Raw genomic sequence first — 12,432 nt, 5'->3', positions numbered from 1 at the left:
TAATAGTAAACAAGGGTGGTTGAGTGCCTATCAGGTTGGAAGTGAAACTGGGTCACCACAAAACACATTTCTATATGCTCAGAGGATTTCCTGGGTATGCAGAAGTATATAAATTTGAAAGGGAAGGGGGAAAGGTATTTTTATGTGAGATTCAAGTCCTACAGAATGCTGAAGTCAGAGAGAGAAAATACTAGAATAACTAATCATTGTTTGGAGAAGAACCTTATATATATCTGAAAAACAGAACACCTGTGCTGCTATCTTGGGAGTGTGGGGAGATACACTGCTGTCTAATCACAGTGACTGCAGAATTATTCATTCTTCTGTGGTTTTCTATAAGCAGTTACCATCCCAGGGGAAGAAATCATACAAATCCAGTGACTCTTTCCTTCTTAACCCCATTTCAAAGCTTCAGTTTTCTCTTTAGCTTACTAAAGGAACCTTATTTCCTGGCTTGGAGCAGGGGGGGGGATCACCATGCTACTATGCAAAAACACTGAAGAGCAACAAAGAAATACGGGCATGGAAAAACAATAAATACTAGGACATAGAAAATTTTCCCTGTCCTTCTGCATCACAAACATAAAAACAGAACCACATTACTGATAATAATAAACCTTGTTCCTTTCATACTGCAAGACTGACAGCACTGAACTCACAAAATGAAGAAGAAAAAAACATGAACTAAAGGTTTAGCCTTTAAACACAATAATTTATGTTTCTGGCCAGCCTCTTGCTTTTAGCAAAGGGGTCCCTAAACAGCTGGAGGAATTACAAGCTTGTGGAATTGCAAAGTCTCGTTCTGAATGCCTTCCTAAAAGCAACATCATATTGATTTTCAGGTCAATGAAACAAGACTTGCATATTATTGAGACAGCAGTTTTCCTTGGTAGAGCAATCAGTTGTGGTTTTAAACAGATAATTATGAACCAGATTTTTAACCATCCATGCACTGTATTTCACTCAAAAGAAACCACTTAGGCTGAAAATTAACATTTAATTTAGCTCTGTTTGGTTTTTTTAAAAAAACAACAACAACAAAAGCTTAGGGCAAATAAACAAGTAGATGAAAGGCACTTTTTTAGAAATTAAAAAAAAACATATTTAGATCACTCTAATTTTAAAACACTTAGATCCAATAGATAGTCAATATTTTTACTCACTAACTAAAAGTCTGGATCTTGCAATATCTTCCTAGACATTTACAAAGATATTAAGAATCAGTTTTTCCAAAAATTAGACAGTGTCCTGACTTGTATGTTTTAATGCAGATTTGCTAATCTACAAGGTCAATATCCTTTGAGGTAACCAGTAAAATTGTTGCTCTTTTTTGAAATAAAACTTAAGATGTTTGTGCAGAATTTGGAATGGCTGGTTGTTAAGTTTACAATCAAAGCTGGCAGTTCAGCAAGAAACCATCAAAAACCTCCTGAGTTCTATCACACCCAAGGAGCTGTCCATAGGAATAGTGCTGATGGCTGTATACTATGAAGGCACTGTCGAAACCTGCATCAAGAGGCTGGAGTGTTGTCTTCTTCCAAACTGAAGCATTTCTTTATACAAACGGTAGACCAGGGCTACCTAAACTGTGGTCCATAAGCTTAATTCAGGTGGTCTATGAAATGTCTGCGGATATGTGGCTGAAGACCGGAGACAGCACATCCATCATAATAAATATCCATATTGATTTGAAATTGCATTTTCATTGCTTCCTATATTTCTTACATTGTATTTACAGTATTGTATTACAATTTGGAAATTTTAATTGTCAAACCATAAACTATCACATATAATAAATACAAAAGATAATAAAAATACAATTAAACATCATACAACATTTAGCACAGTGTATGACAATTACTACAACATTCAGAAAAACCAAAAAGCCCAGACTCTCAGCAGTTTTCAAATGGTCTGCTGCAAAGAATGTTTGGAAATCCCTAATACAGACTAGGGCAGATTCTTATGCCATGTTTCCATTTCATGCTAATCATAACACAGGAATGCAGAATTCACACAGGAGAAACAAAATCAAGGACAGACTTGTTCCTGCTCTTTTCTGTTTATGAATTTCTACACTGATAAAATAGCAACCATATTGCTCCTGTAACACAGGTTCAGTTCACACACCCCTCTACATTTTACAAAATAGATATATCTGCAATTTATTATTCAATGGTCAGGCAATAATATAACCCAAATGAGTCGGTCAATAGTTTATTCATTGTGGACTGAGGATGTCTCAATAAGCAATTATTTTCACAAAAGCATTAAAATATCATTTTGCCTTTATCCAAGGCTCCAGATGTCCCTTGTGAACAGCCACAGTAAAAAAGACAAATGCCCAGCAGTTTGTGCATATTGGCCATTTCTTATTCCTACTCACTCCAGTAACATCTTCTAGTAACCATGGTGCTTAATTCCTCTCTGTCAGCAGGATTCAGCTGATAGAACAGTCATTTTCCTGCACAGAAAATGGACTGAAGCCTTTCTATTCTCCTAACAACAAATAGCTAGAGCAGGGCATGAGAGAAAGCAAAGGGAACAATTTACAGGAAATTGTGATTGAAGCTTGGGGGGCGGGAAATATCAGTGTTAACATATTGCAAGCTTTAAGATATACTAAGATCTCCCCCATCCCCCTTTGAAATAACTCTCTCTGGGTATTAGGAGGAGTTAGAGAAAGATTATATGTGATATTTAAGACAGGAGAAAGAAAAGCCATCACTTTGCCTTTCAACTATGAATCCCCAGATTCAAAACTGCATGTCAACATAACACTATTGGTATCCATACCAACTGACAAAATGATTACGGAATGAAGTGGCAAGCTCCACAATTAACATCTCTTTTTATAATAGCATTTCCAGCTCCAAGTCACTAAATGGGAACAATCCCTAAGGACCAGGTTGCCACTGAGAATAAATGAGGACATTATTAATTTATTCATTGGCAGGGATAGGTATAACCCTATCAGTTAGTCTAATAAGGTTAATAGCAGTTCTGAAAAACCAGCAGATGGAGAAAGGCACTGCAGACACCAATCTGCATCCAAAACAAAAGCCACACCTGAGCCAGATTAACAAGGTCAAAGGTGGGGGGATGCTGGATGAATAGTAGAAACTATAGGCCCAGAGAACTGCAGGCCACACCATCAATGGTTTAGGTTTACAAATGCCTCATCTTACCGGTAGACAACAATATCATTACTTGTCACACATCACAGTTATAGCAGTTACAGAAATAGATGATGATGATGATCATAAATAATAATAATATTAAAATAAATAAATAAAATTTTATTTATACCCCGCCCTCCCCAGCCAAGGCCGGGCTCAGAGCGGCTAACACCAAATATATAACAACTAATTAAAATACAATTCAACAACAAGACTGAACAAAAGGGGGAAAGAAAGGGAAAATGAGGGAGGGGTTCAGGTTGGCTCAGGCGGAACAAGGGATTGGACCTAGGATTTCTGCATACAAAGCAGGTACTTTACTAATGAGCCATGCTATTCAGAAGTAGGGCAATGCAAGATGCATGTATTTCTCGACCTGAGCTACAGGCTGAGAACCTTGAGCTCCCAGTTTATTTCAGAGGTTTCCACATCTCAACTGTAGCTCCATACATATCAACAGAAACAAAGAAAAACCACCCCGCTCCGCCTTTGTTTACTACCCAATCTCTATTTCAGTTTGCCACAAACCCTTTCAGGCATGACTAGAAATAATTTGAAAATCTCTTACCTTTAACAATCTGCTTGGCACAAGCATTATAGACTTGTTCTTGGGATGTATTCGAAGGGAACACTCTATCGAAGACATAGGGTTTCCCTTGCTGAAATAAAAACAAAAAGGTATTTTTTACAAAAGACCACAAATGACAAAAGGGTTATTATAAAAGCCTACAGAGAACCATATAAAACAGCACACCTGCTCAATTTGGATTGTTGATTACTACAAAAGATGTTCCTTTGGATATAATGGTATATCTGGCATTTGTGAGATAGCCTATTCAGAGCACTTAACAAACATCAACTAGAATCCTAATTTCCCAGAAGCTTATCAGATTCATCATTGTATGAAGGAAACAGAATAGGCTCAAACATTAACATTGCAGTTGGAAAGGCTTGACCTCCTTCTTTAGCAATTAAAAATATAAAATGAATAATCTGAACAGAAACTTGCATTTGTAATATCAAAACATTACAATCTCTCTCATATAATATCTTCTTCCCACTGAATCCTACATTAACAGCACATTAAGGTGCAAATATACATTGTTTCAATTAAGGAAAGGGAAATGTTTAAAGGGACATGGGTCTATAGTTGAGATTATATTACCAAGGAACGGGAAACTCATCATAACACCTTCCTCCTTCCAATTGTGTGAAGTGGGTGGCAGAAACATCAGTGTTATATTATTAGGATAGGAAATAATATAATATATTGTATTCGCATACAAAAGCCTCCCTTTTTTTAATAAGAAGCAAGAGGAAGATTTTGACATGGTCACAGTCATTCAAGTGTCACCCAAAAGTGATTTCAAATGCAATACAAAGAATTAAGTAAAAAAAGGTAAAGGTAAAGGACTCCTGGACAGTTAAGTCCAGTCAAAAGTGACTATGGGGTACGGCGGTCATCTCGCTTTCAGTATGAGAGAGCCGGTGTTTGTCCACAAACAGCTTTCCAAGCCCTTTGTGGCTTAGGGCCCTCATATTTACAGGACCGCCTCTCTTGGTATGCCCCGCAGAGGACCTTAAGGTCCATGAATAACCATAGTTTCGAGGTCCTGGGCCCTAAGGAAGTCAGACTATCCTCCACCAGGGCCAGGGCCTTTTCAGTGATGGCTCCGACCTGGTGGAATGCTCTGTCCCATGAGACTAGGGCCCTACAGGATTTAACCTCCTTCCGCTGGGCCTGTAAGACTATGGTATTCCACCTGGCCTTTAATTTGAACTCAGCCTGATCTTTTATTTCCCTTCTCTTCCCCCCCCCTTTTATGAAGATTACCCACTCTGGTACCCCACAGCTAATTCTCCCCTGGCCTCCTCGCTGGCCCAAGTAGGTCTAATTTAGCCAGCTAGCCCTGGTGACTATCTAATGTTTATTGGATGGATTCCCCCCAAATTGATTCTTGAACTTGAATTTTATTGTTATTCATGCTTTTATACTGTATTTTATGCTGCTTTTATGTTGTATTAAGTGTTTTAAATTTGTTGTTAGCCTCCCTGAGCCCGGGTTTTTGAACCGGGAAGGGCGGGGTATACATAATTTTTTATTATTATGAATTATTATTATTATTATTATTATTATTAGGCCAGCATGACTAAACTGCTTCTGGTACAATGGAACATCGTGATGGAGACCAGAGCCGCAGTAGTACTTATTTATCTACTTGCACTGGCATGCTTTCGAACTGCTAGATTGGCAGAAGCTGGGACAGAGCAATGGGAGCTCACCCCGTCATGTGGATTCGAACTGCCAACCTTTCCATCAGCAAGCCCAAAAGGCTCAGTGGTTTAGGCCACAGCACCACCAGCGTCCTTCTAAAGAATTAAGTATTGGGTAGATGGTACTTGAGGATTAAGAACCTAAGAAAAACCCTGCTGGATCAGGCCAAGGGACGATCTAGTCCATCCTTTTCACACCTTAGCCAGTCAGATGCCCATGCTAAGTCCACAAGCAGGACATTGAATGGCATCTTGCTATAGTGCTTCATGGATGCCAGTAAATACATAAAAAAGAGGTCTGGGCAAAAGATGATGAGAATGCATTCTAGAATATCCAAGCACACATACACAATTACAGAGGTGCCTCGCTTAACAAAAGCCCTGTAAGACGAAATTTTCGCTTAAAGAAAGGATTTTTCGAGCGGAGGTTGCCTCGCTAGACGAATTCTTTTTACAAAAAAATTCGTCTAGCGAATCGTGGTTCCCCATAGGAATGCATTGAAATTCAATTAATGCGTTCCTATGGGCAAAAAAAAAAATCAAAAAAAAATATGCATTCCTATGGGATTCGCTAGATGCATTTTTCATTATAAGAATAGACCAGTGGAACGAATTAAATTCGTCTAGCGAGGCACCACTGTAATTATTTCCCAGATCAGCCAAAGGGGGGAGAACACATTATCCAGCTCAGCCAAGAGGTGTAACTGGCAGGGTTCCTTGTCCAGCCATCCTTGGTACAGTTGTCAATCTGAAGCGCACACAGAGGAGCAGAGCACATATTATATCCATTACACTCATGCTGAAACAGCCTCCTCTTCAGATTCTGATGCACAGAACTCACAGTGCAATGAGGTCACCACACTGCAAGTTTTCCTTTTGATACCTATAAATGCCAGGAACACGGATACTCACCTAACAGCACAATCCACATTGCAAGTACAGTGGTGCCTCGACTTACTAATTTAATCCATTCCGAAGGCACCTTCGTAGGTCAAAAAATTCATAAGTCGAAAGGCGCCATTGGAAACGTGATTTCCCATAGGAATGCATTGGAAACGAAAAAATTCATAAGTCGAAGCAACGCCATCTAAAAATTCGTAAATCAAAAAAAGCCTATCTAAAACTGCCGCGGTTTCTGTTTGGATGTCGAGAAATTCGTAAGCGTGCAGCCATTTGCCGCACTCGCAAGTCGAAAAATTCGGTTGTCAAGTTGTTCGTAAGTCGAGGTACCACTGTACAATTGCGAGCACACACGCTGAACCCTGTCTGTGGAGTCTACCCCCCCCCCAAAAAAGAAAGAGACAAGAGACCAAAGTATGGGTTCAAATTGGCCACAACTTTATTTAACTTCAGAATGTGGGTAACTTGGCATAGCCCTTGGCATGTAACCCTCTCAGCCCGTCCAGGTCTGAAGATGTGCAGGGCAATGAGGTGCAGTGGGAGGGGACTGTAAAGCACAAACTTACACAGCCAGGAGTTTGACTTACATGCTGCCGCTCTTGGGCCAGGAACTCCCGCACTCAACCCTTTAACGGGCCCTGCAAACACCGCCACATGGGGGTGCATGAAATGCCTCCCCCCCCCCCCGCAACTTGAAAATAGACTAGGCAAGGATACCTTGCCAAGGCCTAGATCCGCCACCCGAGGCCCTAAGGAATCCACATTGCAAATACAATTATGTTACAGCCAGAACAAGGAAAACCTGGCTTAAGGATTCTGCCAAAAATGGCCTCCACTAGAAGCTATGTAAGGGGAAGGGGGCAGAGTCCTCATGACAACTATAAACAGCATCTTATCTGGCCATGAATCACAGGCACTTTAAACCCTCTCAATACTGGTTCATGGGTGGAATGAAAAGCCCTTTGCCTTAATCTCTGCTTGATGGGAGTCTGTGGGCAAAGTTAACACTGCTGGTCCTTCAACCAGTACTTGCTCAATTAAAAAACCCCACACAGCTTCTTTTTTAAAAAGAAAAAGAAAAAACACAACTGTTACCAACCTGAACTTGTCATTTAAGACTGCAATCTGCAACCAGATGTTCTGACACACATAATTCACGAGTTTCACTTTTCTTTATCCATAAAGAAAAGTATCTGAAGAAGTGTGCATGCACACGAAAGCTCATACCAAAATAAAAACTTAGTTGGTCTTTAAGGTGCTACTGAAGGAATTTTTTTATTTTACTTCGATCCAGACCAACACGGCTACCTACCTGTAACCTTTATCCATAAAGGCAGCTATAAACCTGTCACCTGCTTAAGTTAGAGTTCTGAAGACCGGTAGCAAAAAATGTGCAAAAGCCACATTCAAAAGCAATATATTATCCATGAAATGAGATTTCACCTGCAATATTTTGTGTTTCAATGTCAGTGTGTGCTACTGACTATAAAACCATCCTTTTTTCATAATGGTCAAAAATCTACAGTGTAGTAACATATTATAATTAAAAAATCCAATATGTTTAAGACACATGATTAGTCCAGTAGCCACCATAATTTGACATTTTACCCCTTTTAACATGCCTAAGGTAATAGCTTAAGGCAGAAGGGATACTCAAAGCCTGAACTGTTCAATTTCCAGAGAAGACCAAGGTTGCCCAAGCAGGGAAACGCTTACTGTACTGTAAGGCCCTATAAAACCAGGTAACTTGTAGGACTCACTAGAATTCAGCTAAGCAGCCAATCATATTTTTATTGTACCAAGATGAAAGTACAAGTTCCTCTATCAGACATGAATGAGTAAGCAGCTAAAAAAGAATTTTTTACCAGTTCCTTCAGGACAAAGAACCAGTTCACTTATTTCAGAATTTCTGCAAGAGTCACCACATTAAATACACACACACACACACACACACTCATTCATTTTTTACTTTATGAAGACAAAGGCGCATTATGGTTTTTGCATATATTGCTAATTGTAGTGTGACAAATATAACCATGATAGAGAGCCACACTCAGAAACACTTCGAGCAAACACAGGCAAGAAAGAAAAAGTACCGTATTGCAATCTTGTTTGAGTGTTCAGATATAGAAAGTTATATTGGATTTATTTTTCTTTTATTTTTTTAAAGGTTGCATTCCACCCTGGAATGTTAAGGTGAATGGTGGCTTAAAAAAATCTAGCAAATAAAATAGAAAATACGGAGTATGTTTTCTATAAATGAGAGAGAGAGAAATTATGTTGGAAGTATGTGCACCTAGTGCAATGTGTATCATGTCTTGGATCAGCCAAGTGATATCATTTCAAGCTTTTTGGTGAAAAGGTAAGGCAACAAATGTACTGAATTTTAAGAGAGAGGGAGAATAAGCTCTGGAATAGAGTAAGAATTGCTTCCTGACTCAAGCAGGGCAGTTGCTGTGAAGAAAACTGCACCTAAACATTCATTACAATCTAGATCATTCATGCTGTAAATATAAAACTACCAGTAAGCAAAAATCCTCAGGCAGTTGCACCAAGTTAAGAGAAATCACCATTAAGCTACAGCCAACACTCCCTTCAGGCGTACACATATTAGGTTGCCATTAAAACTGTGTCATCTCTTAAGACACAGTTCCCTACCTGGGGGCTGTGATGAGCTGCAAGAACTCAATTACTGAATGCTTGCACACCACTTTGCAAACGTGAATCATTGCAAAAAAAATAAACTGCTATCTACCACTAACTCCTCATTATGCTCAAGGCCAGCATTAAACAACAACAGCAACAAAAAGTATATAAAAAAACCAGCACAACCAGCTTCCTGCAACCTTCTTCTATCAAACTTCCCTAGTGTGCAAAACTGCATACCAAGAACCAAGCACATTTTTGATAGAAAGCACAGAAGTATGATTTTATACATTACTAAGAACTCTAGAAGTATGTCTATAGGAGAAGATATGCATTAAAGAGAGAGGGGGAGGGGATAACGCATTATTATATGTACAGTATTATTATATGCAGTACTTTTTCTTAAAAATGTTTAGGGGTACTCTCATTTTGACTCAAGAAAATCACCATTTTATAGTTCAAACTGGGAAAAATAAATGGACAAAACTGGGGGAAGTAAATGGACAAAAGCACAAAGATTCACAAAATGTTTAGGGGTATGGATACCCTGGCACCGCACCCCCTAGGGAAAAAAGCACTGATTATATGTATTTACACCCACCCACCCCAGACAGGGACTCAAGGCAGCTTACAGATAAAATAGGGGCAATGTGGGTTAAACCACTGAGCCTAGGGCTTGCTGATCAGAAGGTCAGCGGTTCGAATCCCTGTGGCGGGGTGAGCTCCCGTTGCTCGGTCCCAGCTCCTGCCAACCTAGCAGTTCGAAAGCACATCAAAATGCAAGTAGATAAATAGGAACCGCTATAGCGGGAAGGTAAACGGCGTTTCCGTGTGCTGCTCTGGTTTGCCAGAAGTGGCTTTGTCATGCTGGCCACATAATCAGGAAACTATACGCCGGCTCCCTCGGCCAATAATGCGAGATGAGCGCGCAACCCCAGAGTCGGTCACGACTGGACCTAATGGTCAGGGGTCCCTTTACCTTTACCTAGAAAAACAAAAACAAAGAAACCATTAAACATTACTATATAAAAAAATATAAATCTGGTCTGGAACAGTAGATGCAGCAGCACTAGTAAAGCTAAGGAGTGTGGACTTGGTCAGCAATCTAGATGGGAGGCCATTGGAAACATAATCAGGCAAGCAGGAAATACAATTAATAAATATGAAAAGGGATTTACAGCATTCCAAACTGAACACTAGCATATGCTACAACTGCTGTCTGGCTGCTCCATTTCTGCCACCATCTTCATCTCCTATATTGTGGCCAGCCAAAGGTGGGGGGCTTTCTTTCCCAGAAGTAGGAGAAGGGCCATCCATCCAAGCACACAGTGAAAAGAAAGTGTATTGCAGCAAGCACTCTCTTTCTTGGCTCACACGGCTCCCCCTTGCTACCACTGTCGTCTACTAGGCCATAGCTCAGTGGTGGAGCATCTGCTTTGCATGCAAGCAGCCCTGAGTCCAATCCCTGACATCTCCAGGTAGTACAAGGAAAGGACTCTGCCTGAAATCCTGCAGAGCCACCAACCGTCAGTGCAGACAGCCTGAGCTAGATAGACGAATGGACTCAGGACAAGGCAGATCCCCATGTTCTTAATGGGGGGGGGAAGCACCTGGCACCAAAGATGTACAGCCTCCTATTATCTCAGGAACTGGCTGTGGGGCACTCTGTTCTAGGTGGAAACCTATGGTATTGACCAGGCACCCCCAAACTTTGGCCCTCCAGATGTTTTGGCCTACAACTCCCATGATCCCTAGCTAACAGGACCAGTGGTCGGGGAAGATGGGAATTGTAGTCCAAAACATCTGGAGGGCCGAAGTTTGGGGGTGCCTGGTATTGACTATAGGTCATTTTAAAATTGTTGCAGTTCACCCAGGGGCTTCACAGTGGAGGGTGAGTAATAAATTCAATAGTAGTATTACTATAACCAACACCACAGCTGCCATACAGTGGCCAGCCAATGCTATAGTTTTCACAGTTTGCAAATAAGCAACAGCTGCACACCACATCAAAGTGCATTCACAGCACTGTGAGCATCTCTAAACACATGTCCACCATTTCCCTAAGCCAGCATTTGATACATATTATTTCCACTTCGTCTCTCACTGCTTGAGTACCAATCTTTCATGTTCCCCATTGATACTCACTTTGTTCTCCTACAACAGCAGTTTTGGAAAGGGTGCTTTAAAATATTGCATGTGAACTCTTTGTTCAATAACGTCAACATAGCTTACCAGATGTGATCATCAAAATGTGTTTGGCAAGAAGAACCTAGGATAAGCTTCTGCTCAAGTAAATTAGCAGTGTCCATGGTGAGGTGAACGGGTCAAAATTCCCCATAAATTCACCACAGCAGGGTCTTGTTTTCCTTAAGGTATCAGTATTCAATAAGGGATGAAATGGTGGCCATGAAGAAGTTTAGGGCAAGATTGCTGTACAGTACAAAAGAAAGCAATTAAAATAGCTTCTAACACTTGATTTCACAAGCGGAAAAAATAAGGAGTCTATGCTGTAGCCTTCCCCTATGAATATCAATACCAAACCAAGCAACAAAATTGCTCTTCTGGTCACCCATTAAGTAGACACAAGTGACTCCCGCTTCCTGTTCTCAGATATTTTGGGTGCACACAACCTCGAAATACAGTACAAGCTATCTCAACATCAAGGGGGGAGGTACATGAGTTCCATTTTTAATATTAAACCAAAATATAGACAACAGCAATGGTGAGTCACTAATAATTCCTGTGATCATCTTTCCCTCACCACCCCTTTTGTGAACAATGCTCTTCAGTGAACAATGCTCTTCAGTCTTTCAAACTGCATCACATTGAGCCTCCATACATCAGAGAGATGGACTGAGTAATACTGACAGAAAGAAAGTGGGTGAACCTTCTCTCTCCCTCCTCGATGAGAGAGAGAACTGTCTTCATACACATATAATGGGTCTGACAGCAATACTTCATTGAACTTTACAGAAAAAGAATAATGAAACTGCTCTTTTCTGATTTTTAAAAAATACATACTTGCATCTTAAAACCTTCTACTAACTAAAGCCAAAGAAGTCCTAAAAATCTTATGTTTCATTTATTCAATGATCTCCCAGAGCACCAAATTTACACAAACATCCTAACTTCAGCCAAGGCATCATACAACCAAGACCAGATCACACTTAACAACCTGCTAGCTTATGAGGAGAAAATGTTCCTAGACTTCTGACAAGAACTCCTAGCCACCTCCAACAGGTTCTCACAAAGCTTCTTTCTTCACTTCTCCAGACCTCAGTGCAAGTTCCTCCTTCATCCTGTGTCTTATCATACCGTGCCCACAAATACAGGTAGTATGACTAGACTCCACCCCTTCCTTGAATATCATGCAAAAGGCCCAAAGTGCTCACATGTTACGTATCATGGATAAGCTTAAAAACAGAGGGCAAAC

The 12,432-nt window shown here is 40.3% G+C and overlaps 1 protein-coding gene across 1 annotated transcript in view; it reads right to left on the bottom strand.

The window, feature by feature from the left end:
• The window catches only part of KIF5C (kinesin family member 5C), a 72,604-nt gene that overhangs the window by 48,989 nt on the left and 11,183 nt on the right, over window positions 1-12,432 (bottom strand). Inside the window, exon 2 of the mRNA XM_035131291.2 lies at window positions 3,748-3,838. Within this exon, the coding sequence (XP_034987182.2) occupies window positions 3,748-3,838 (91 nt within the window). The remainder of the gene's footprint in view (window positions 1-3,747; window positions 3,839-12,432) is intronic.

This window comes from Zootoca vivipara, chromosome 1 (assembly GCF_963506605.1).
Source record: "Zootoca vivipara chromosome 1, rZooViv1.1, whole genome shotgun sequence".
In the NCBI taxonomy this organism is placed as follows: domain Eukaryota; kingdom Metazoa; phylum Chordata; class Lepidosauria; order Squamata; family Lacertidae; genus Zootoca; species Zootoca vivipara.
Note: the sequence above shows the minus strand (reverse complement) of the source record. Positions and strands in the feature narration are given on the sequence as shown.